The 27,015-nt window shown below is 38.7% G+C and overlaps 1 protein-coding gene across 1 annotated transcript in view; it reads left to right on the top strand.

The window, feature by feature from the left end:
* Positions 1–717: 717 nt before the first annotated feature.
* Positions 718–27,015, top strand: part of LOC137322492 (anoctamin-7-like) — a 69,923-nt gene continuing 43,625 nt past the window's right edge. Inside the window, exons 1-9 of the mRNA XM_067985412.1 lie at positions 718–1,043; positions 6,412–6,579; positions 7,503–7,557; positions 10,118–10,252; positions 12,117–12,330; positions 14,902–15,024; positions 17,363–17,458; positions 20,343–20,431; positions 22,350–22,471. Of these exons, the coding sequence (XP_067841513.1) occupies positions 771–1,043; positions 6,412–6,579; positions 7,503–7,557; positions 10,118–10,252; positions 12,117–12,330; positions 14,902–15,024; positions 17,363–17,458; positions 20,343–20,431; positions 22,350–22,471 (1,275 nt within the window). The 5' untranslated portion in view covers positions 718–770. The remainder of the gene's footprint in view (positions 1,044–6,411; positions 6,580–7,502; positions 7,558–10,117; positions 10,253–12,116; positions 12,331–14,901; positions 15,025–17,362; positions 17,459–20,342; positions 20,432–22,349; positions 22,472–27,015) is intronic.

Raw genomic sequence — 27,015 nt, 5'->3', positions numbered from 1 at the left:
CAAAGGGACCTGAAACGTTAACTCTGTTTCTTTCTCCACAGATACTGCCTGACTTGCTGAGTATTTCCAGCATTTTCTGCATTAAATTTAACCTGCCAGTTATCTGCCCATATACTTACTTGGTCCAACTCACTGTAATTTTTGAGCTGCTTCCTCTGATCCCACTGCCCCTTCCAGTTTGAGATTGTCTGCAAACTTGACCACTTTGCACTTCGTTTTTGTGTCTCTGTCATTTATGTAAATGAGAAACAGTAGTGGTTCCAACAGCCAGCTCTGGGGCACCCATTCAGTACTCCCACCCCCACAACCCATCTTAATGAATATTTGTTGCTTCTGATCTTTCAACCTGTTTCTTATCCATTCCCAGGAGTTTCACCAGGTTGTAAGTACACCTGAGCACAACTGTTTTGTCTTTCTTCCCTAGAAAACAAGAGAATAAACAGAGGATGAGGCAGAACCAACTATGAAGTGGAGAAAAAGCAAGCAAACCCTCACAGTTTTACAGTTTGATGCTCCAAAAGAGCTGACAAACTGCCTTTAGTTTAAAGGAAAAGGGATAGCGGTCGAAATTCTATTTAAAACTATACGTTTGCGGGAGAAGTGAGAAGTTTGGAGATAACCCCTTACATTGCCTTGTCACAGAATGCGCTAGGGAGCTGTGGTACAAATAGAGGGCAGTCTAGCAGGGAGCTAACACGACTAGTGACATACCAGAGTACTTCGCTTAGATGGTGTTGAATTTATCGAATCGCCACCAGTAACAAACGAAAATGACGGAAAATATCCCAGTTATTGATTATGTGTTAATATATGAAACTCAGGCAGGAAGTATCGACCCTTACGCAAAACAAAGGATGGAATTTCTGAGACAGGTGAAAAGCACCGGACTACATTTAGATTTCAACATAACCGAAGAGGAATGGGATGAAGGGATGGAGAGTGAGCAAACCGGAGACAAATATCGAATTATTAAGATCTACGCACCCTTTGAGCTTTTGAGTCAAACAGCTGAGAACATAAGATTGAAGATGCCTTTGGCTGAGGTAAGGGAGCCCAGACCGCTTCTACGCTGACCATTAATTAACGAAAGATTTGGTGCAACATGTGGAATGGACTGGAGGGTTTTGATGTAAACGGCTATCTCCCATTGTAACCATTACTTAAACAAATATCACCCTATTATGTTATTAATTGTCACCACGTATTAGAATTTTTTGGGGGGGAATGCACTTATTGAACAATGTGCAAAGGCTGCTTTAAAGTATTGCAAAGTTTTTTGTTTACTGTATTTCACATCCTCTTTAAATGGATGAGAAACGATGATTGAAGGTAGTCAGGGCAGCACATTAAATTAGAGTGACCAATTATCTAAAATTGTATGGAAATACTAACACTGCAACAAAAGCAAAATACTGCGGCTGCTAGAAATTTGAAACAAAAGATGAAAATGTTGGGTACACTCAGCGGGTCAGGCAACATCTGTGGAGGAAGAAACAAAGTTAACGTTTCAGGTCGATGACCTTTCACCAGAACTGATGACAGGTCATCGACCTGAAATGTTAACTGTTTTTCCATAGATGTTGCCTGACCCGCTGAGAGTAATAAAAACAGAAACTGTTGGAAACAAACACTGAAACACGGTTACCGTTTTATTGTCTTTTTAGATGCACCGTTTAACACATTAAAAGACTAAACGTTTCTATGGAGATCTCGAAGATCACGCGACCTAAAGTGGAAGCTCCAGATTGGGGATTAATCTTTGGGGCGGGGGGAGAACATTAGGGCAGGATCCCAGTGTCACAGAATCATGTGATTTGGATGTGAAGTGAAAGCTGCCTGTTTTACAGTGGTTACCTGTTGTTTTTATTCTGAAGCTGCTGGGGAAACACGGACACATTGGCGCGCTTGTATTTGATACTTTGTTGAGGAGCCCCATACAGAGAGAGCCACACAACGCAAAGTGCATCCTAACCGAGCTCCTCCGGTGTGTGGGAAGTTACTTTTGTGCAATAGTTTAGTGACGACAAACTAAATGAAGCCACCTGTCTGGACTACAAAAAGTTGGCAGTCTGGATTTTTTTTTAAAGTACGAAAAGCACTGCTGAGACAATTATCATGAAATACAACTTCTGTAATGTGTTACCTGGTAATTAAATACAAGACAAAAGTCCCTAGCTGTGTAAACAAGAATTTCTAAAATCAAGACCTCACCTCCAAATTTGTTTTTTAAAAAAACCTTTACTGTAACATGGTTTTATTTTAGCTCAGGAGCAAGATAACCTGTTATCACATCTGTGACTTTGTGGCTAGAAGTGCTTAAGCAGTCCAGAGTGACACTAATCTAGGCTGACACTTCAGGGCAGTATTGAGGGAGTGCAGCAGTTGGAGGCGCTGGCTTTCAGATGAGATGTTAAACCAAGGTCCTGTCTGCTCTCTGGATGTAAAAGATCCCATGGCACTATTTCAAAGAGGAGCAGGGGAGTTTGCCCTGGTGTCCTGGCCAATATTTACACTTCAATCAACATTAAAAAAAAAATATCTGGTCATTATCTCATTGCTGTTTGTGGGACTTTGCTGTATGCAAATTGGCTGCTGTGTTTCCTACATTACAACAGTGACTACACTTCAAAAAGTACTTCATTGGCTGTAAAGTGCCTTGGGAGGTCCTGAGGTCATGAAAGGTGCTATAGAAATGCAGGTCTTGTATATTGTTATCCCTTTTGGCCCCTCACCAATCCTTCTATGGAGATATTTATGATTTTGACAAGCAGGAAAAGACCAGCTGGTCCAGTAAGCCTGCCCCACACAATGATGGCTGGACCATCATGGCTAAACATTTCTTGCCTTTCTTCTCCCTCCCCCCTGTAGCAATGCAATCTCCTGGGAGTGGCAAAAAAACAGGGCCTATAAGGGGGAAAAATAAACTGTAAAATTCCTCTCTGACCCCCTCAGGTGATCAAAACCAGTCTAGGAGATCACATTGACCAAGTGTTATCTATAAAGACATTTACCTTTTTTATGTGTTGCGATTCCTGCCTGTGTCAAGAACTGGTCCAGCTCCCTCTTGAAGGCATTCAGAGTGTCTGTACCCACCACACTAGCTGGCAATGTATTCCAGAGGCTCTTAATTCTCTGGGACAAGAACTGCCTAACATCCAGTCTCTTCCATAGTTTAAACTTGTGTTCCCTGGTCCTCCCCAATCTGTTAAACTGGAATAATCAGTAGGAACACTATCCAGCCCTTTAATTATTTTGTAGACCTCTATCAGGTCACCCCTAAGTCTATGCTGCTCTAAAGCAAGTAGATCAAGGTCCTTCAGCCTATCTGAGTAGCTGAAGTTCTTTAAACTAGGAATCACTCTTGTAGCACTCCTCTGAACCTTTCCAATGGCTGCTATATCACCCGCCATATTTGGGGGGGGGGGGGGGATGAAAACGAGACACAGTACTCTAGATGTAGCTTGACCAGTAACCTGTATAGTGTCAAAATGGTGTCCTTTGATTTATACTGAGTGGTTCTATTAATAGAACACAATACCTTGTTAGCTTTAGCTACAGTTTCTCTAATTGTTCATAAACATTTAGTGATCCATGCACAATAACACAAGACTATTTGTTGCCCAACCTCTTTCAGTATTGTTCCCTGCAGATGATGCATATATGTAGTGTTGGCCCTACCAACATGCATAATCAATTTATCTAAATTTAAATGCCATTTGCCCATTCCCCTAACACACCTAAATCTCTTTGGATTTGACTGCATTCTTCTACGATAAGTAAAAGCTAAGACGGTAGAAGTTTACAACACAGAAGGAGGCCATTTGGTCAATTGTATATGTGCCAACTCTTCTACAGCAATTCAAAACTAACCACCATTGTCATGCTGTCTTCCCCATAGTCCTGTTTCATCTTCAAAAATGATCAATTTTTTCCTTTTTTTAAAAAAAGAAGCATTGTTCTCTGTCCTAACTACTCCCTTTGGCAAAGCATTCCATGCTCCAGCAACCCACAAGTGAAGAACTTTCAGCTGACTTCTCTCTATACTCTGACAAATTTAAATTGATGACTCCCTTACTGTGAAAATCCTACATAATTTTAAAAACCTCCATTGAATCTTTTGGCCTGTGCTCCACTGCAAACGGTCCTAGCATAAAGAATGCACAAGGCCAAAAAAGACCACTGCAGTCCATCTGGTTGGTCCCACCATCTCAAGTCTCTTCTAGTAACTATAGTTTCTCATTCCTGGTAAATCTATGCTACAAGATAGATGGCTTTAATGTTCTTTCTATAAAGGTGTGCACAAAACTGCAGATTATGGTCTAACTGAGACCTAACCATTGCCTTCTACAAATTTATCCTAACCTCTTTGGTCTTGTACCCTTTTGACTAATTATAAAACTCATAAATAATGCTTTTTAATGCACTTTCAAGGAATTGTGCATTTGTACCCCTAGTCTCTTCCCCCTGCAAGCTTCAGTGTCTTCTTTTCCATTATACTCACTCCTTGTTCTTCCTTCCAATGAGCATTATCTCACTCCACATTAAATTTCAAGGAATGGGAGTCTTCCCATTTTGCTAACCTGTCTATACCCTCCTGACATCTCACTGTCCATCTTGCAGTTTGCCAAACCACCTCCTTTTGTCATCAGCAAATCTTTTGTATCCTGCTTCTTGTGTTCAAGTCCAAATCATCTCTATTGGTGATGATCTGGAGATTAGGAACTCACCAGGTACTTAATTTTTGGTCAGTAATTTGGACACTGATGCATTGCCTTTTCAGTGAGCAATTCTAGGTGTAAAATTTCAATTGGGTAGTATTGAGTCTGTTTCCCATGTTCTGATTTAGGTTTACAATAACAATTTTTGGTTGGTGGGTCAAAACATCAATTCAGCCCCTCATTGGGTGGATCTAAGTAATTTGTAGTCACAGTGCATTTTTTAATTAACAGTGGAGGAATTCATTTCTCAAATAGATTTTGCCATCTTTTCCAGCATCACACTGCATGGAGGCTACAATTGTAGAAATTGTTGGTGCTCTTGCACTTTTTTTTTGAAGGTGATGTCATTGACTTCCATATCTCATGTTTCTGTTTGGGCCTGTCATCCTCTCTCTCAGCCCTCTCCAATATACATTCACCAAGTGGCGATGCTACATCCTCTGTACTCTGGTTATTTTGCTAGCATTTGGAATTGCTTGTAGCTCTGTACCTGTACTGGTGGCTGTATACGTTGCTTAAGTGGTAGAGCTGCTCTGCAGTCCAGACGGTCCTGGTTCCTTGGAATAGAAAAAAAAAGTAGATCTCGTTTTTTTTTTATTTCTTTGATTTCTCTCATTATACCTCCGTTTATCTCATGCGGATATCACTTCTGTGATTTAACCATCTCCTGTTCCACCTAAGCAATTTACAGGTCATTCCATTTCTTTTCCTGCAAGTGTTGGCAGTTTTTTTTTCCTCTTCACCCTTTCCCTTGTTCTGTTTCTTTTTTAAAAAGTACGTATATGTGTAAAATCTTCCTGTTCTGAGGTCATGTCTATCCCTGAATGTCAACTTTTGTTCCCTCCATGGATGCTATCTGACTTGCTGAGTGTTTTCTGTTTTTAGTTTAGATTTCCAGCATCTGCAGTAGTTTGCTTTTTTGCAGATCTTAAGACACCACAGTAACCATGAAGTTGAGCCAAAAGTGTTGTTCGTGTTTTGGTAGTGAGGGGCAGATAACCTAAATGTAATAGCACGTTTTTCCATCTGTCATGGACTAAGCTACATATGGATTCAAGTGCAGTAGGCAATATGATGTGGAAGGAAAACTCTTCCTGGATTTAGTGATGGATAGGTCTATACTTTAATTTCTTTCCTTCCCATTTATGTTGATGTTTTTTGGTTATCTTAACAACATGGAATAGCTTCTCAGCACATACTAATATCAATGATAGAGATGGCGTTCACTCTGGTTATCACCTCTCCACTTGCTTCCTGGAATATGGATTGGACTGTTAGCAATTTACTGTCCTCCTGGACAGTACCTTCTGCACAATGAATGATACTCCCACGTCTACAAAATACACTTTTGAGCCATGGTGCACAAGTTACTGATCAGCATTATGTGGCTTATTAGATGAATTCTGTTTGAGGATCAAAAGGTGAATTTCCTGTTTATTGAATTGATAAACTAATTATTGTGGCTAAGTGCTGACTGTCTTAAATCCTCGAAAGGTAGATATTGCGCTGCTGATGGTCAGAAACTCCTGTTTCCAGCATGTTTGGAAGTTGTGCACTTTGCACACACATGGTTCCTCTTTTTAGAGCCCTATAAGACATTGCCCATAAATTTTCTCCTATAATGACTGCAAAAGGTAATGTTTCACAGATTGTAGGTACCGAAATAGTTAATGTACTTTTTGTTCTATTTAAGGTTGTCGACCTGAAGTTGGTTGGACGTTTGCAGAGATTCATGGCTTATTTCGCAACTGAAGTTGAGGTCAACTTTATCAGTGCACATTATGAACATAACAAGAGACATATGTTCCAAGGAATTGAAAATGAAGAAACGTTTTTTCGTCCTGCACTGCGATCTCTAATTGTAAATTTTTTTTATGATTAATTCTCTAGTGGGAGTACTTTTTCATTTAGATTACTTGTTCATTACCTATTTGATTTTTAAAGTCGTTTTTTTTTTTAAAAAGTGAAATTTTTCATCTCAATGGAGATCTGCCATACTGATCAAGTCACTGATGTGGAGAAACCTTGGACATCCTGGAGTGGCTCCATTATTTGCAGAGGAGGCTGTAACTTCAACCTGGCCTGGAGGCTAATTTGGAGTCCCTGAATCCCAGGGGGAAAATGTTACTAGCTGGGTCTGCAGTCCTGACTTTACATTATACTAAATATTTTGAGTGTATTTTTAGAAACCTGTTTGTGCTAACAAATTAATTCTATTCAGATGTTTTTATCAAAACACCAGATGAGCCAAACAATCTTAACTTCATTATCCTTTAACTCATTTGCTACAAAGAAATTAGAAAATGCTAGTGCATTGCCTTGTAGAGTGAAAAACATGGGTGTTTCGATCCTTCCATAGCCCTATGTGAAATACATTTAGGAAGTCTGTTCTAAATGGACAGGACACCATAGCTAAAATCTGTAGAGGATTCTGAAAATGTATTGGGTAATGAGAAGCCAGTTTAGTTGAGGATAGGGTGATCAGGGCTTGTACAGGATATGTGCAACGCAAAGGCCTAAAATGAGTGAGATTTATGAAGTGTGAAATGCAGGAGGGTGGCAAGGAGGGCAATGGAGAAATTGAGCCTGGAGGTGACAAAGGTGCGACTGAGAGTTATGCAGCAGTGGGAGTGAGGTTGGGGTAGATCTGTTATAAATGTTGCATAGTAATATACACAACTTGTACAGTGTGTGCGATATTAGCAGAGGTATTTGAAACGCTAATCTCGGAGGGGAGGAATACATTAAACTAATTGTAACCTTTTTTTATGTTTTACTTTGTAGGTTCACTACATTCTTACAAACATACCTATACACGTTGGCAATGAAGATGAGAAAGGTAACTTTTGTTTTAGCAGGCAATTAAGTTTATAATCTATATACTTGATCTTCTTCTTTTACATCTGTTGATCAATGCTGTCCCAATTTAAAGCACTGTTTTGAGCTATAATTTACTGTTAGAAGTAAAACTCAAATTTTTTAAAGGGATAATCAAGTGTTATTGGCTAAGGTAGAAATGATCCTGAAATTCATTTGTCTGAGTCATTGTACTTAGACTGACCTGGCTATGTACACTATACTTTCTCTGAACTAAAGCATCTTAATGGTTTCTTTCACAGCAAATGAACATAGAGGAACAGCTATGTTCAGACTCACTTAAAGACAATTTGTACTAATATGACAAAATAATGAACATGCTATATTACATCAGTGTGCCAGCCATGTAAATGGTCCCTTATCTGCAAACCTAATCAAGTAAAACTCCAGATTATCTTCACTTTCTTGATTTCTAGCTGGCTATGCTCCATAGAAATATTTCCTAGATCCTTCAGTGGCACAGGAACTATTGTCTTCCCCCAAAATATTTTATTACCTTGGTCTTTATGTATCAATATAGTCTTCAATTGTGCTCTTAACCAGATCTTTATTCAACACTATTTTGAAGGATCTAATGGAGACTATTTAATACTTTGCTCCATATTTGCATTGTTCTGTAGGGAGTTGGGTTAGGAAATATTCTAATCACTGGTATCAGAGGTTCAATATTAAACTTCAACTATCATGTAGTATGTACCCCAGTCCAAATCAAGTAATCTACATGTATCTTATTTCATCTACACCCCTCAACATTTTCAAGATCTGCATGGATACAGAATTGGCTAAGGGACAGGAAACAGTAGTGGCGAACAGTTGTTTTTCAGACTGGAGGGAGGTGTACAGTGGAGTTCCCCAGGGGTCACTGCTGGGACCACTGCTTTTCTTGATATATTAATAACTTGGGTGTGCAGGGCACAAATTTCAAATTTTAGCAATTGACACAAAACTTGGAAGGGTTGTAAATAGTGACTGGCTGGTGGAATGGGTGGACATGTGGCAGGTGAAATTTAACACAGAAACATGCAAAGTGATACATTTTGGTAGGAAGAACGAGGAGAGGCAATATAAATTAGAGGGCATAACTCGAGGGGTACAGGAACAGAGATCCGGGGGTATATGTGAACAAATTGTTGGAGGTGACAGGGCAGGTTGAGAAAGCAGTTTAAAAAAGCCAATGGGATCCTGGGCTTTATAAATAGAGGCATAGAGTACAAAAGTATGGCAGTCATGATGAACCTTTATAAAACATTGGTTTGGCCACAACTGGAGTATTGTGTCCAGTTCTGGGTATTGCACTTTAGGAAAGGTGAGAGTGACCGAGAGTGGACATAGATTTAAGGTGATTGGCAAAAGAACCAAAGGTGACATGAGGAAAAACGTTTTTACACAGCAAGTGGTTAGGATCTGGAATGCACTGCCTGAGGGAGTCGTGGAGGCAGATTCAATCGTGGCCTTCAAAAGGGAACTGGATGAGTACTTGAAAGGGAAAAAAAATTGCAGGGCTGTGGGGGAGAGGGACTAGCTGGAATGCTCTTGCATAGACTCTATGGGCTGCATGGCCTCCTTCTGTGCTACAACCTTTCTATGATTCTGTTTCCTCCTGAAAGCTCTCCTCACATGGAAACCATTTCATCTAATTCCTAAGTCTAAGTATTATCATCCTTTTGAACACTCACCAACACATTGACCTACACATTATTTTAAATGCAATTTTGCCAGATTAAAATGACAAAAGATCTACATGCATCTCTGATTTTGATTTAGGTTTGTTAATAACTACTTCACATTGATTGGAAACTTGTGGTGAATAATTATTATACCTCAATCTTTTCCATTTCCACCTTTGCTAATGTTCCCCATCCCAGCTTTTACTAGCCTACTTTAAAATAGAAAGTAAAATCTACTACATTTTTGCATAAAACAGCAAAATTATGCACCGTTAGTTCTGCAATTCTTTAGCCCTTAGTTTGTTTTGTTTAGAATTTTCTTTGAATGTTGTTTATCTCTTGTTTAACACCAGGCCACATAGCTTGGCACCACTGACAAAATTGATATTGTTACAAAAAGTGTTCTCTTTCAAAACGTTATTGGGAGTTTATATGGGAAAGATAAATTAAAGCATTGAAAATTGCTTTACCATAGAGCAACACATCAGGAGCAATTTTCCAACTCCACTCCTGTTAGGGAACCTTCTGTGCCAGGAGTGTGTGTTTGGAAATTCAAGTGCAGAATTATCCAAATGAATTATTATTGTCAGCTGTGTCATGCAGTGGAGGTACCCACCAGAGACTAACTGCTTCTCCATACAGAGGAAGGAAAACCTGGAGGGGAAAGGCATCCCAGCACTTTTAGCAACCAGTCACACAGTAGCATCCAGCAAATCCTGGAGAAATGTCACCGAACTTCTTCACTGGAGAAAGTGGAATGATGAGAACAAGAAATTGAAAATGTAAATACATTTGGGCATTTTGCTCTTAACTGACCATAAGCATTTTATTAAAATAGTTTACTTTTTACAGCAGCAGCAACACAAAAAATTTCAGCTCTCCCATACCTACTTATGAAGAAGGCATTTAAATCGTCTTTTGTACTGCATGACACAAAAAAGTGGCAATTTGAAGATGATGCCAGTCGATCTCCACCACAGCAAAACCGTGGTGAGTAAAAGAAAACCTGCTCCGTGTGACTATCGGTGAAGTTTGGGGCTGGAAAATCTATTCCAAGGATTCCTCTAGGGCTAAGATTGATACAAGGCAGGCATTCAAATTTTTTTAATAAACAGAAAATGCTGGAAACGTTGATAAGGCCAGGCAGTATCTGTGGAGCAAGAAACCCAATTAACGTTTCAGGTTGGTGACCTTATGAAAGATCATCAACCTGAAACATTAACTTTGCCAACCGATCCACAATCTTTGCTCCATATTAATGCTTGCAAGAAGTGATTACCATAAAATATCTAACTTGCCTCCTCTAAAATAACTGACGTAACCTATTAATAGCAATTGCTCCTCCTTCAGCAAAACATTTTAGTCATGTTAAAATCAATTAAATGTATACAGTGAAAGGAGTGGAGGAACTAAAATTTATGAACCACTTATAGGAACATTAAGCCAAAAGTGGTTTGAAAACATTAAAGAACTCAGTTCCAGCAATTCTGAGCATTAAAATAAATAGCGCACCTGCTATAATCAAAGTTCAAAAGTGTTGGGACAAAATGAATAAGTGTCAGACATTTTTCTGTCTGACCATTAAATGCTTTCTGCAGGACTCCCTGTTTGCTCACTAACAACACATGTCCACATCTCACCTTGTTAACATTGGTAACTTCAGTTTTAGCACTGACTGGGTACCTGCATACACCCTCAGCTCATACCTCTCAACCACTGATTGGAACATAGAGCAGGATTAAGCCATCAAGCCGACTCTTGTCATTTTGTTAGTCATGGCAGCTCTTTTTTAAATGCCCTTTCTCCATATGCCTTAATACTCTTTATCTCCCAAGTTTGTACCTTTTTAATCACCAATTGATTCTCCATGCACTGCATTCCATATGATCATGCTCCTTTTTGTATGAAGAATTTTTTAAAAATAATATTCTGCCACTTTATTTTTGATTTCCATACCAGAAGGAAGTGTTCTGACCTGTCAATTCCCTTCATTATTAGACTCCTCCAGTCAGATCAGCCCTTATTTCCACGTCCCTAGGGCACATAACCCAATCTCGTCATAGCTAAATCCCTTTATCCTGGGAAATTTCTCAAGTTTCCTAAGATAGGCTGCCCAAAACTGAACACTATTTTAGAATGAGGTGGAGCCAACATTCTGCATAACTGCAGTAGTACATTCTTGCTACTTATGAAGGCCAGAATCCCATTCACCTTTTTTGATTTTTTTTTTGCACTTCTGTTGCCTCCCTTTCCCAGTGCTTCTCCACTAGACTCTTCCTATCTGTTGTTCTTGTATGCAAACTGTACTATTTCACACTGAGTTAAGCGATATCTGCCATCTTTCCACACAATCCAGCCACAATCAGGGACAAGTGGCCTGAATTAACTCATTTTTCGACTGCAGATACCATGTCCAGGTTTGTTGAACTGCAGTTTTCACAACAGAAGCATAGTTGCCTTTTTTAAAACTATCTCTTTGGTAGTGATCTGAATCATGTATTGCACCAGTCATATTGATGCACTGCAATTTTGATAATGCAGTGCAACTTTGAGTGTGGCCTTGCTGAGATGAGCTCCTTGTGGAGAATTGCATTGAGCCACAATTTGTCCACCACACAATGCATTATTGCAACAGTGGGTCTACCAAAAAATACCAGGTTCTGGTTCAATTTACTTCACGTGACAAGAATTGATCAAATAATGTTATAAAACTGTATACATACCTAGAATATTTTGCATTTAAGTTAACCTGTGGGTTTGGAGTGTTTATTCATAGAAATGCTGTTTTCATTGTTGCTAATAATATAAACACAGGCTTTTTTTTTCTGGATGTAACTTGCCTGCTTTTCTGTAGATCCTACCAAATTAACCGGTCCTCAGGATACATGGACAGAGCTTAATAACTTATGGGCAAACACCTACCTAAAATTCCAACCCCTCTGGAAAATTCGAAATTATTTTGGTGAAAAAATAGCACTTTATTTTGCTGTGATGGAAACACTTCTAATTACTCTAATTATTCCTGCACTCCTCGGTTTGGCTATCTTCATTTATGGCCTTTATTGCAGGTACTGTAATTTTCTCATTTATTTTCCAGTGGAATGTGATTTGTAACATTTTGTGAACTGCTAATGCTCAGGTGGTATAATGTGTTGCATTAACTTTTTTCAGGATCAGAGTTGACTCATTAAGAACAAATAGGATTTTCTAGCCCACAATGTTGCACAACTCCACCATCGCAAGGTGGAATTACAAAGATTTGTAACTGTAATTTACCCTAATGCTGAGATCTTGCTTATGTCCTCTGAAGGTGCTGAACTGAGGCTGGTTGCTTCTTCACTAGAAGGGAAAGAGTGCTATTGGAGGGAAAAGGAGTTGCTCTGAGTTAACATCATAAACTGCTTAATTGGCAACATTAGCAAAACCTCATGCCTAAACAACCATACCAAGAAAGAGGTTAAAATACCAATAGAGACAGAACTCAACCATAAGTAACAGGATACAGGCCAAATCAAGATTACTCACACTGATAAATCTATATCAGCTAAGCTTCATAAATCAAACCTTTCTATAATACAAGTGAGCATAGCTGCAAATAGGCTTCCCCCTGCAGTGGTGTGCAACCCTGCACCCAAAATATGGGTGAAATGGCTATGGGACAACTGTCAGTTAGAGCATGTGATACATGGCAGGCAGTCTGTGATCCTTTTTGAAGAAGCTACAATAAACAGCCACTCCTTTCTCTCTTCTTCCCCCAAAGAAGTACCCAAATTGCCTGCAAGAAAAGGATATTGACCAGTACAAAGTCTAAGTTCCAGGCATGACCTATCCTTACAAGACCACACCAAACTAGTCTGAACCTCCCACACTTCAACTAAACCCTAGGGGAATTGCTTGGATTATCAAGCAACTATCTGTGTACACAACAAAGAAACCATGTATCTTCCAATTGTACACAAGTCATTGAGTACAAAAGCTTCCTGAAGTATGTGTATGATTATTGGCAAATTGTCTTCAATATGGAGAAATGGTCCAAATTTTATTTACAGTTCTCACTTGACTAATGAAAAAAGGTTGTTAGTGCCTCCAATATTTGATAGTTTGACTGATCGCCTCAATATATACTGAAACATAAATAAATACAATATTGGGAATGAAAACCAAATTTTAATGGTTGAGTTTGGTAAACTTTACATCTTAATGGAGTTTGCATAATTGTTTGTATGAAAATACAATTGCAGAGCTAGACTACTCTTATACTGCAACTTCAGCATTGCTGTTGAGTAGTTTCTGCTTCAGTGATGCTAAGTTGCTCAATACTCATATTTGGGGTGGAACTCCACTCCAGAGCCCAGCACTGAGACCCCTGGTGGAGGTGGTCTCACAGAACTTGAATTTGACACTAGAATATAATTCCAAGGTGGCACCAAATCTGTTTATTTTATATATTTTTTTTAAATGCTAGAGCATGTGTTTTTTTAAAAAAAAATCTGAGTATAGATACTGCTGCTCAAGTGCTCAAACAGTGTAGAACTGTTTCTCATGGGCAGGAGAATTGCAGTATAAAGTGAATACTGCCTGGCTGAAATTGCCTTCCCAGTTTTGGGTAGGACTACACCTGCACTCATACATGCTTTCATTTTTCTTTAAATCATGCCACATGTGCATGATTTAAACATGTAGATATCACATCTGAACTCCATCTTCTGTGAAGACATTCTACTCAAATCACAAGCATTGTTTCCTTGTCAGTTTGATACTAGTAGGTTTGTCTGTTATCTCCATGAAAGCAATTTGAAGTGAAAATTAACTGGGCAAAACCTAGTCTTAAAGAAAATGGCCACTAAATATTGAGATGCTATAAACTTTTGTACAAGATCTGACTTTTTTTATATATAGATCAAGACCTTTTTGCTGAGCTCAGTTGGTAGTGCACTCACCTGAATCAGAAGGTTGTGGGTTCAAGTCCCACTCTAGAGACTTGAACACAAAATCTATTGTAAACAATTTTACAACACCAAGTTATAGTCCAACGATTTTATTTTTAAAATAAAATCGTTGGACTATAACTTGGTGTTAGACTGGGGTTAACAATTGTAAACAATTTTACAACACCAAGTTATAGTCCAACGATTTTATTTTAAAAATAAAATCGTTGGACTATAACTTGGTGTTGTAAAATTGTTTACAATTGTTAACCCCAGTCTATCACCGGCATCTCCACATCACACAAAATCTAGGCTGACGCTCCAGTGCAGTAGTGAGTGAGTACTGCACTGTCTGAGGTGCCACCTTTCAGTTGAGACGTTAAACCGAGGCCCCATCTGCCCCCTCGGGTGGATGTAAAAGATCCCATGGCACTATTTTGAAGAGCCTGGGAGTTTACCCTGATGTCCTGGCCAGTGTTTATCCCTCAACCAGCTTTCTTTTTTTTTTAAATGATCTGGTCATTATCACATTGCTGTGTGCAAATGGTCTGCTGTGTTTCCTACATTACAACAGTAACTACATTTCAAAAGTGCTTTGGGATATCTTGAGGTCATGAAAGGTGCTTTATAGATGCAAGTTTGTTTTTGACATACTATATCTTCTGTTAATCTACATCTTATTACTGTTCATTATTTATATATTTTTCTCAGTGTATCCTGTTACAATGCCAGCAGTAAACTAGAAGAATTTTTGAAGGGACATAACTACAGAGTGATCTGTTCATCTCCAAGCATGATCTCAGAAATGGCAAACAAGGCTGTGGACAGAATCAGGTAAATATTCATTTTAGGCATAAGTTTTTAACATATCATCTGTTCTATTTCTTAAGTAGATGCTGTAGTGTAGCCTTAATGCTTTACTATCTAATTAGCTTGAAATAATTGAAGGATATCGTGCTAGTAGTTAGGATGCACTAGGAGCATTTACATGAGCCTGTACAAACTTATGTAAAGTTATGGCAGCCTTTCTCACGTGAAAGTACCTATGTAATAAAACAGCAATGGTGCAATTTTTGCATTATTACATGATTATGATCCATGGAATTTGTTCTAGAAAAATGCTGTGTAATGCAGGAAATTGTATTCATGTTTTCATTACTCTCAAACATCACCAGTACCTAAGTAAGTATTCTAAATAATGAAGTACTAAAATTTGTCAGTTGAGCATGTGACATGATCTCAAAGGTAAGTACAGTTGAGGGAGGCTTTAATCCTTCTGTATAAACCCACTATTCCTCCACCACACCTAACTGTCTCGAGTTTTTGTCTCCTGTACCTCCTTTGGAAGACCATTCCAGAAGTTAAATCACATTTTTTGTGATGTTTCCTGACATCAATCCTGAACTTTTGTTTACTAGTTTATATCTGTTGTCTATATATTCTGCATTCTTGATTTAATTTGAAATAGTATTCAGGATTCACCTTTTTCTATTTCACTTAGTATATTACACCCCTATGGACCCTTCTCATTCACCCCCTTTCAATGCTGAAGAATCCAAACTTTTGCAACCTAACTTTTTTTTTACTAATTTAATCACCATTCTGATTATCTGCTAGCAATTATTTCAGATTGTGTTGAAGATCCCTTTTGTGATGGGCTGTGTTCCCAGCCTGAGTTGAAACCAGCATAATATTTAAATGCCAACAAAAATCTGCTCTGTTTCATCAAATTAATAGCTTTCAATATCTTGAAGGTTGAAACATTATTCTAACTACATGCTAAACATTGATTTCAGTTGCCAATGACTGTCATTTGATTTTTAAATTCTAAAAATAAATAAAATCCACCATTTAGGTTAATGGGGGAGAGGTAAACTGGGAGAGATTGCTATTACCACTATTAGCTATGATGGCAGAAGCCTAAAAAGGCTCTGCCATTTTGGGCTGCAATTCCCATGTGTACATGGTGCCTGCCTCCTTCCATTTTGGACAAGCTACATTTAATGGGATTGAACAAAGCTAATCAGGGAAACAATACAAAAATCAATATGTAGTATCCAGGCCAGCTACACCTCTGCATAAAGTGCTGAGATATTTCCCATCACACTGGGTCTCTGCATGGATGTGATCAGCTGGCCATCCAGTAACAGCTTCACCAGTAAAAAGCAATTTCCTGGGGTGATCTAAAGAAGAATTCAATGTCACCAACCTTGCAGAGAAACCAACTCTAGTGTCTCATTAATATTACCAAACCTGTCTGGAGCTCTTATGGATCTGAAACCTGGCAGCATCCATCCTCCATGGAACACAATCCCAGCACTTAGAACAGCAGCAACCATTAGACAGTCATCAAACACCATTTTTCCTCAAGTGTACAGAACCAGAAAAGACAATTTCGGTCCATCTGGTGGGTCCCCAAAACACTCAATGCCATATTATTCTGTCACTTATGTCCCTCAAACACCTATTTTTGTCAAATACACCCAACCCCCTTGGTGACACTATCCATCCCCACAATCTCTGGGAAGTCTGTTCCACACATTCATCATCCTCTGCATGAAATACTTAAATGCCATGTCTGATCGCCTTCTCTCATGAGCTAACGTCTGTGCACTTGAAGAGTTTATGATAATGTGAAATGATTAGCATTCAGTTTATCTACACCCCTTAAATTCGTTTATTAAATAAATCTGTCCTTAATGTTAGTTTTTTCCCAGTGTAAACACTTCCAACTTCGTTAGATGTTCCTCTTTCCCAGGTATCAGTTTAGTTTCCCTCCTTGGTACCCTCTTGAGTGAAGATTGCCCCACTTTGACATTCCCAATTTTCTGATTACTGTACTAATCAGGTATGCTGATCTCCATGCCTCATTTGAATGACATTCATGTCAAGAATGCAGTCTCTGAAAGCTCACCCCAATGTGAAGAATGAGGTGCATTGTGCTGGTAAATTCCAAGAGGCAGCTAGATGGATATTTGAGGAGTCTGAGCCAGAGTGGTGAGTGAAACGCTTCTGGACTCTAGCTCCAGCCCAATGGAGCATACTGGGCTTTTCAAGTACTATATGTTCCTATTACGAGTAGGATGTATTACTGCCAGTGATGTTATGATACTCTGATAACATCAAAACATGTTGTGGTAAACTTAACCAAGTCTTGTTGCTTTTATTTCAGAGGTGACTGTAATAATATTGCTGGAAGGAAAATTATAATTGAAAAAGCATTTAATACAACCTGTGCTACTAAGATATGGGAAAATACAACTTTTCAGTAAGTGTTTGGCTCTTGATCTGAAGATTTTGAATATATCTAAATATCCATTTATATCTAACATACATTAAAAATCTTGCATCTATGCCATTTGACTTTGTTTTTATTACCCTTTGTGTAATTTTCCTATTAGAACTTCCTATGTGCATATTTATAATGCAATTCATCTATGTAAACTTGTCATGCTGATTGTACAATTGGCTGTGAGGAGTTTGAGAATTTTCTGACCTTTGATGCAATATTGTTTTTATTTTATTGACATTCCATAATGCCTTTTATCACCACACAACATCTGAAAGCACTTCACACTTAATGACTTTTGAAGTGTAGTCATTTTTGTATTGTAGCCAATTTGAACACAGCAAGCTACCACAAATCAGAGATCAATGATCTAGGTAGGTATCAAACCATTTACTTCTACATTGCATTGCAAAGGACACTATTTTAACACAATCAAAAGACCATTCTAGTGAGGAGTTGTGGCTGAAGGTTCTGCCACTGATGGTGGAGGTGTACTGTAGACTAGTGTCAGAAAAGCAGAGGATCAACTGTCATCCATACAGTCAACACCACTACATTATGTAGACTCCACATAATCCCAAATTCTGCTGCTCGTATCCTATCTGGTGTTCCTATCGTTCTGTTCTCACTGATATCAATTATTTTTCTCCAGTTGAAAGTTTCCACTCATACCATCTGCTCTTCCAACCCTATTGTGTTTTCCTCTCTGATGCCCACTCTAGCATCAATGGCTGAGCCTTTAGTCACTATACCCTAGCACTCTTCGTAAATCCCTCCACCCTGGTATTGCGCTCCTATCCTTCAAAAACTGACTGTACCTTTGTCACCTCCCTTAACTCTGCTCCCCCTTCCATCTCTTTCAACTCCTGTAGATGAAAGGTGCTTCAAAACAGTAAATTGTTACCACTTCAGGGTGAAATGGGCAGTGCTGCACTTTCTTTCCTTGCATCTATCTTTGAGAACATTAAAAATTGAAGGAATCTGTTACTTTGAATTTTGTATCAAGCCACAAAGATCAACTTTTAGCACAAAAGTGAGACATGGTTGCAAGACAGTCAGGACTGGGAACTGAATATACTCAACAGGTTATAAGGCCTATAGGAAGGATAGCGAAACTGATCAGGAGAGGTGTTGCCTCAGTGATTTAAGGATAAAATTACTTCAGTGATGAGGTAAGCAGGCATTGGAGACTTTATGGGTAGAATTAAGAAATAGAAAAGGGTTTAAGACTAGTGGGAGTTGTGTATAGGCTCCCTGGTAGCAATTGTGAAGTGGCAGAATGTGCAAATCCAGAAATCAGACAAGTGTGTAGCAAAGGCAGAGTGGTTTTAATGGGGGATTTTAACTTTCATATTGATTGGGATAAGCAGACAAGCTCATGTCAGAAAGGTAATGAATTTCTTGTGCCTTCAGGACAGCTTTCTGTAATGTCATAGAACCAACAAAGGGGCAGGCCATATTAGGTTTAATAATGAGTAATGAGCCAGATTTAGTTAAATGCTCATGCACTGTTAGGCTGTTATCTAATAGCGATTGTAATATGATAGTGCTCAACATTGTGTTTGAAGGGGAGAAACCTGTAACGGCTGCTAAGATTCTAAAGTTAGGTAAGGCCAACTTCTAGTGACTAGTGGTGTCCAGCAGGGATCTGTGTTGGGGCCTCAACTAGTCATTCATTATTAATGACTGGATAGAGAGCCACATATCCAAGTTTGCTGATTACACAAAGATAGGCAGCATTGTAAGCAGTGTAGATGGAAGCATAAAATTAGAGGTATTCATCTATTAAGTGAATGAAATCCATTTGTCAATGTAGGCAAGTGGGGTCATCCACTTTGGACCTAAAAGGGATAGATCAAAGTAATTTCTAAATGATAAAGCTCAACAGTGGAGGTCCAAAGAGACTTAGGGGTCCATGTATATAGATCATTAAAATGTCTTGGACAAGTACAGAAAATCAAAAAGGATAATGGAATGCTGGTCTTTATATCTAGAGGACTAGAATACAAGGGAGTAGAAGTTATGCTACAGCTATACAAAGCCCTGGTTAGACCACACCTGAAGTACTATTCAGTTCTGGGCACCACACCATAGGAAAGATATATTGGCCTTGGAGGGAGTGCAGTGTAGATTTACAAGAATAATACCTGGATTCCAAGGGTTAAATTATGAGACAAGATTACACAAACTAGGGTTGTATTCCCTGGAATTTAGAAGGTTAAGGGGTGAATTGATTGAAGTTTTCAAGATATGAAGGGGAATTGATGGGGTAGATAGAGAGAAACAATTTCTGCTGGTTGGGCAGTCTAGGACTAGCAGCGTAGCCTAAAAATTAGTCAGGAGTGATGTTAGGAAACATTTCTACATGCAAAGGGTGGCAGATGTTTGGAAAACTCTTCCACAAGTGGCAGTTGATGCTAGCTGTTAACTTTAGATCTGAGATGGATAGATTTTTGTTAGCCCCACATCCCTTAATACCTTTTTGGTTAAGGTGAGCATATGGCATTAGGTCACAGATCAGCCATGACCTCATTGAATGGCTGTACAGGCTCTAGGGGCTAAATGGCCTATTCTTTATGTTCCAGAATGTCATAAGGAGTGTGGTATCTTTTGCTTTTGGCCCTCTATGTGCAGTTTCATTATTTGAAACCAATCCACATTCATTCACTTTGTATTTATTTAATAATCCAGAAAGATCAAATTCAAACCACATTGGATTTAAGGTTCTTGCCAGTCTCTTGTTACCATCCACCTAAAATGGCTGAATCAAATCATTTTCTCTTGCAGTTTTAACCAATGTCTTTACTTTTATTTTATTTTGATTCTTTGTTTGCAGTTATTATCTCATTCTGTTTTGTGACAGGGTTGCTTCAGATGACTTATTTACTATAATTCAGTCTTCCTTTGATAATGCTGCCACACCATGGTTTGGTCTTATCGTTTGCCTGTGGGGTAAGAAATCTATAAATGACAATAATAGACAGCAAGTTTAAAAAAAAATTAAATATTTTGAGGTGCTTTAATCTGCTTCTTAAACTGAAGCAATCACTAGCTGCTATAGAATAACTTTTTTAGACTGTATTCACACCATAGATAACTTCATGCTAATGACATAAAGATAAATTTGGCCTGGCACATCTTTTGAAAAGGGCAGAATTAGTTATTTTTAGATTTGCAATGATTGAACTAAGTCCAGATATTTAGTGACCAAAGTTTGAAAAATTCATTGTCCTTAACCTCTTACACTATTCCAAAGGTTAGAGTGGGATGGGGAATTAAAATGGCAAGCATTCCAGTGAAGCTCGAGGAACAGCATCTCATCTTTTGTTTAGGCACTTTACAACCTTCTGGACTCAACATTGATTTCAATAACTTCAGACCATAACCACTGCTCCCATTTATTTTTTCTGTGGGACTGCAGCTGCTGATTGTTCTGCTGTTGCCATTTACAGCTCCTCCATCTTTGTTTCTTACCATATCCCAATACCACCCTCTTGTTTCTCTCCATCATCCCTTTTGTCACTTAATCACTCTTTCCCTCCACCTTATCACAGACCTCCCCTTCTTTCTCCCCTATTCCTGGCTCCATACTTGCTTTAAAAACTTTAACTCTTTAACGTCCTCCAGTTCTGACGCAAGGTCTTCAACCTGAAACGTTAACTCTTTATTTCTCCACAGATGGTGCCTGACTTGCTGAGCTTTTCCAGCATTTCCTGTTTTTATTTCAGATTTTCAGCATCTGCAGTATTTTGCTTTTCAGTCTTCACTTAGTCTTTATGTAGGTCTTACCTTTTTGTCTAACATTGTTATGAACACAATATAGCTTTTTTACTCTAGTCTTTCTATATATTCGAAAGCAATTATTTTGTACTGGGCAAAACTATGGCTAAACATATTTTAATTTAAACAAAACATGAAAGTGTGCATACTGCACTGTTTTATAAAGTACTGGTACTTAGCTGAATCCAGCATTATACTCCTGCCCTTCTGATCAATACATTATCTGCACTTTTTTATTAAAAAGTAAATTTATCATTGTCCTACTGATATCACAAGTAGCATTTCTTAGACTCTATTTCCATGATGGCTTCCCTCTGATCAGATAACTGAGCATTTAAAGCATGATATTCACCATTCTGTCTTTTGTATATGATATCTGTGGCTGTGATAACTTAAATCTCATAGTCTAGTCCAGAAATCTTCCTTGTCTGAGTTAGCAGATCCTTGCAAGGGTGTCAATAGCAGAGAGGGAAAAAGATAAATAAGAAAAACCGCAAATGTTGGAAATCTGAAATAAAAACAGAAAATATTGGGGATTCACTAAGTTGATCAGCATTTGTAAAGAGAAAATGTAGGATTACACCCCAAATATTAGATTCTTCCTCAGAGCAGAGGAAGGGAAAGTTTGGAAAGTGCATCTATTGGGTGAGAACAGGATTGTGATCTGATGTGATGCCCTCCACATCTCCCAATAATCTGCCAGCACTCACTGTTTAGACCCAGAATGTCGTCTTGGACAAGGGTACTAGTGTGCATAGGGAACCATACTCCCAACATGAATACCTGCTTCTAGGAAAATGAGATAAATAAAGAAAATTGAGGGGCTGCAGGTGGGATTATGAAGGGGTAGGGTTGAGAAAGAAACCTACTTGGGGAAAACAAAAATGTAAGCAAGTTACACTTAAGCAGTTTTTTAAGTCTAGTGATTCACCTATAAGTTGGACTTTAAAACAACAAAAAACTATTGAAGATTAAGAAAATAGATACTTGTGTTTTGATTTGGCCATGATACTCCTGTTGTAATCATTTGGGGAACAGTACATGAACATGAAGGTCAAATTGACTAAATAAAAGTATATTTTGTCTCTAGGAACAATTTTTCTGGAAGTGTGGAAAAGGATTAATGCAAAATTAGTGTACGAATGGCATGTTGAGAACTATGAAAATGATGAGCCAACCAGACCGGAGTTTTATGGAACAACCACAAAAAAGGTACATGTTTTTGCTACTTATAAATTCTTAGTCAGATTAGTCACTTTACCCAAGTTCTTCAATATAGAGATGTTCACTAGGTGTCTGTAAATTCTCTGGCTGACTTTCAACAAAGTGGGAAAAACACCATTTTGAGGCAGAAATTTGGGTTTGATTCACCATTAATCTAAATCGGGCATTGTTTGGATGTCAGTACACATCAGTTCATCCACTTAGAGTGGATCTAATGTACTATTTGTGATTCACAGGGCTATCTATGGCATTAAAAACTAGAAATCCCTTATTTTTTATCACCAACCTCTGGCGATTTGTATTGGTATTCACTAAAATATCAGAAGGAGGCAATTTAAGCATTCATGTTGCATAATTATGCCTCATTTTTCATAGTCAATAGTTGTCAAAATAGCAGAAACTCTCATACACTGCTGATTCTGAGCCATTTGCCCTTTGAGTGTCGTTCTCCACTGGAGTGCCAGATTGGTAAATTTACCCTTCTATGTAGTAGTAAAAGTTGCTACTGTCCTTGACTCTGTACACATTGAGATGTGGGCATCCTTTGGTCTACATCAGTCTTGAAGAATTCCACTCCTACAGCATGCAGGTAACCTGTAATTCATAGAATATTAGTGTGTATATATTAACAGGATAAACTTCTGCAAGGATGTGCCTTAGATGATCAAGGATATGGCTTGAAACCATGCCCTAATTTTTTCTATGAAAATCCATAAAATGGAACCTGGTGTAATTGTAACCAGGCATTTAAAGTCAGTTGAATGTAAAATTTAGAATGCTGAAGCAAAGATGGAAAATTCTGCATAGAACTGGTGGTGCCTAATTGTTTGATCCAGCAAAGGTATGCAGAACAGAGGACTATGCAGCTTCAAATTGAGCCACCTGTGCAAGCAATAGAAGGTCACTGATGTCCTGCAGCGCTGCAGGACATAACTGATCAAAAAGGTCCAGTTGTTTTGGGCTGGATAGGTTCACATGCCTGATCTGTAGCATTCCCAAAGTTGTCTTCTGTGGAGCTCTGCAGTCCAGATATCTCGAGGGGTGGGCTGATGAAACTCGATAAAGATGCACAAAAGATCACTTTGAAATCTTACAATATTAACCCCAGCACAGCCACCAACAGACCATGACTGCAGCATTGCTGCTGGGTTGGTTTGAATGAACTTGAGGTTGTGAGATCTGGCTGCCTAGAGCCTGGCAAGCAAGGCAACTCATCTACTGGCTTTGTGTGGCCCTATGTGCATCCAGGATAGGGGTCTTCTCCCATCAGCTGAGACTCTCTCGATGGGAGACTCCATTAAGCCAGTAAAATGAAATTCAAGATGCACATGTCCTCCCCATAGAATATGACCCTCATTCACACTACTGATAAGAGGACTGTAAAGCATCCTCTATAAATCACTTTGCATGAAGAATTGCTGGATTTTATGAAAGTGACAAACTTTTATTGTTTGCTGATCTAGACATTGTTTTTTTTGGAAAAAAAAACTCAACCATCTTTTTATTTCAGCTTTACGTATTACTACTAAGCATATTAAATATGTTTGAAAATAAAACGAAAGTGAGTACAAAGCCATTTAGTTGTCTCATCTCAATCTTGTAGACAGAGATTTATCTGTAATCCTCATTCTGATTCTTTAAATTGAAGGTCCTCCCCACACCAACTCAGGTTTTGGTCTTGAAGTCACAACTATTTGGTGAAAAATAAATAAGAAATGAGCCCTTTCCTCTTGTTTCAGTTAAGAGTGACATCTCAAGTCAGCTGTTTCCTGAGACTGCCACCATAGTGCATCTGTATTTCAAATTCTGAAAAAGCAGCCATTACCTTGAGTGTTTAAAAAATTTTTGGGACCTTCCACTTAAGGAATGCAGGAAAATCTTCTTTTACTTGCTTTTCCTCAGATCTTCTTTGCTCAAAACATACTGGCAATCCATACCCAAGTGGTAATCCTACTCGTGGGGCATGGTATATAGTGCAAGATATGTCAGAAGACTCTATCATAAGATAGTGGTAGATAACTCAATTAAATCAATTATTCAGACCTTTTTAGGATCATCCAAGCAACAATGCTTTGTTTTTTTTGAAAAAAGTGTGCAGAGATGACCAGGTCTTCCCAAATAAATGTCAATTGGGCAGTGAAACAATGTTGCCTCATTCTTCTTTGGAGAATAATGAACCCAGTTTCCTCTGCCCTCCATCTTCATCAATGATGTATCAGATGGCATTGTAAGGGACAATCTAAGAGATCTGGCCCAGAGCTTGCTCCAAAAATGAGAGCTGAACAGCACTTGCCGTTATTTAAGGGCATATGGAAAAGCAACTTCCAGCGTGTGCATATGCAGTCAAATGCTCAAATCTGGAAGTTGCTTTGAGATTCCCTGCTTGTTTGAAAGCTGCACGAAGCTTGCCATGAAATGAATGGACCAGCACAAAGTTGCTGCACTGCCCAGCTGGAAAGAAACTAATCTACACAGAAAAAGGTACGCTGGTTTTTTTTAGGTCTAACCTAACTTTTAATGGCATGGTAAGTCTTAATGACTGCCAAACAATCTGGAATTGAAAACTAACTTTTAAAAATGTGGAGTCTCATTCCTTCCGATTTTAATTATTGGAGGTTTTAAATTAATTTTTTTTACTTTATTTGTCTGTCTTTAATATTTCGCTTTCTCTAACTGATTTTTATATTGAAGTAACTATTGTAGCTTGCACTTCTTGGCTCTGACTGTGAATCATCCTTGTCAAGCCAATCTGGTTGAGGGGACAGAGATCCTTTCTCTGCTCTCAGGTGCACAGAAGAAGGACACTGCACTTGGAGCTCACCGTTAGAGGAAGTTCCCACACTAAAGCCCGTGGATTGTTTGTGGGCAGATTTAAATCTAATGAGTGACTGCCATTTGTTTGCTGCTCAGTGCAAATTTTGGGCTAATGTGTTTTGGCAACTTAAAGAATTGCTCTGCTACTTTTCACATAATATTGCGATTGGTGGATTCACCTGGGGATCTAGTGTGCTTGACTCATCACTTTGAATAATGGGCTAATCAATGAAGTATGGTGGATACCCCACATGCAGGATTATGATTTTTGTAAAGCTAGAGAGGAGCTCCATAAGTATTACAATCTGTTCTGACTGACTCAGTGGGACCTGTAGGTTGTATGGATGTCTGCATTCAGTCTGTGCTAAGGAAGAATGAAGGACATTTAGTCTTTTGTTCTATGACAACAAACAGTTTTCCATCATAGTTCTGAACTCCTAGTGTAAAACAAAGGGGTGACTTGGGCCCATGTGTGAGATAAAAGACCAAGCTGTGAATTGGGTGTATGACAAAAATGGTAGCAGGGTGGAAAGGCTGTGGCCTGTACCAACTTGTTTGAAATCATCTTCAAAGTGGACACATCTCTGCCCTTGCACAAGAACCTGGATTAAACAGTTGAAAAATGAGCCTGGCTCATGGCATTGGACATGGAAAGACAAAAGAAAAGGTGGCTGTCCCATTTTTATAGTTTCAGCCACCACATGGGAGGCAAATGTCCATCATATACTCAGATGTAGCCAAAGCTATAAATGGGTTGAGTATATTAAGCATTGATTCTTGAAGGGAAGAGTATGTTCATTTTAGCACCTGTGATTGTTGCACATGCTTGCCAGCCAGGTTCTGAGTGGTGAACACTTGTACTTTGATCAAAGGTGCCACTGAAATGTTTAACAGATTTCAAATTGGCAAGCATGCCTTCATACTGGAATGTAATATCCAAGGTGCATTGCAACTGCCTCACCTGAGCTCAATAGCAGTTATTACTCATTGCTGAGCACTCCTGGTCTGGGAGTAAGGGAAGTGCTGCCTAAAGGTGAATGCAATGGGAGTAAAGTGTTTGCTCAGACTGCCTGACCTGAAGAGCCCTGTGAGGGGTATGGTCTATGCATTTTCTTAATTGCCACTGCATAAACTGATGAAGAAATACTTGATATTTGGAATGACAGCTACTGGAAGGCATTGCCCTCCTATATTGGGGTTTAGTGTCTGCTATGCCTAAACATTACAATGAGTTGGGCTGCTCACTAGGCCACTTGTGAGAAATTCTTGATATATGCTATCTGCCTAGTAAGGACTCATCACACTTCAGTTGTAATAACTAACTACAACTTGCATTTTATACAGCACCATTTATGTCTTCAGAACATCCCCCCAAAAAAATTTCACAGGCAATGAATGATTTTGAACTAATAGGTTTTGTAGGTAAATGTGATACGCAGTTTGCAAGCTCCCACAAACAGCAATGGGATATAAAACCAGTCGATCTATTTTTGGTGGTGGTGTTGAGGAAAAAAATGTTGGCTAGAGGGATAAAATTTGGTTGGGACACCAGGAGCATTCCTATTCTTAAAATGTGCCATGAAATCTTCGACCCTGAACAGGTATAAGGCGCACCTCAGTTAAACATATCATCCAAAAGATAGCCTTTTCAACAATGCAATAGTCCATCAGCACTGCATTGAAGTGACAGCCTAGATTATGTGCTCAAGATTTGGAAT

The sequence above is a fragment of the Heptranchias perlo genome, chromosome 6, assembly GCF_035084215.1.
Source record: "Heptranchias perlo isolate sHepPer1 chromosome 6, sHepPer1.hap1, whole genome shotgun sequence".
In the NCBI taxonomy this organism is placed as follows: domain Eukaryota; kingdom Metazoa; phylum Chordata; class Chondrichthyes; order Hexanchiformes; family Hexanchidae; genus Heptranchias; species Heptranchias perlo.
The sequence above is the reverse complement of the archived record's forward strand: the minus strand, read 5'-3'. Positions and strand labels throughout refer to the sequence as shown.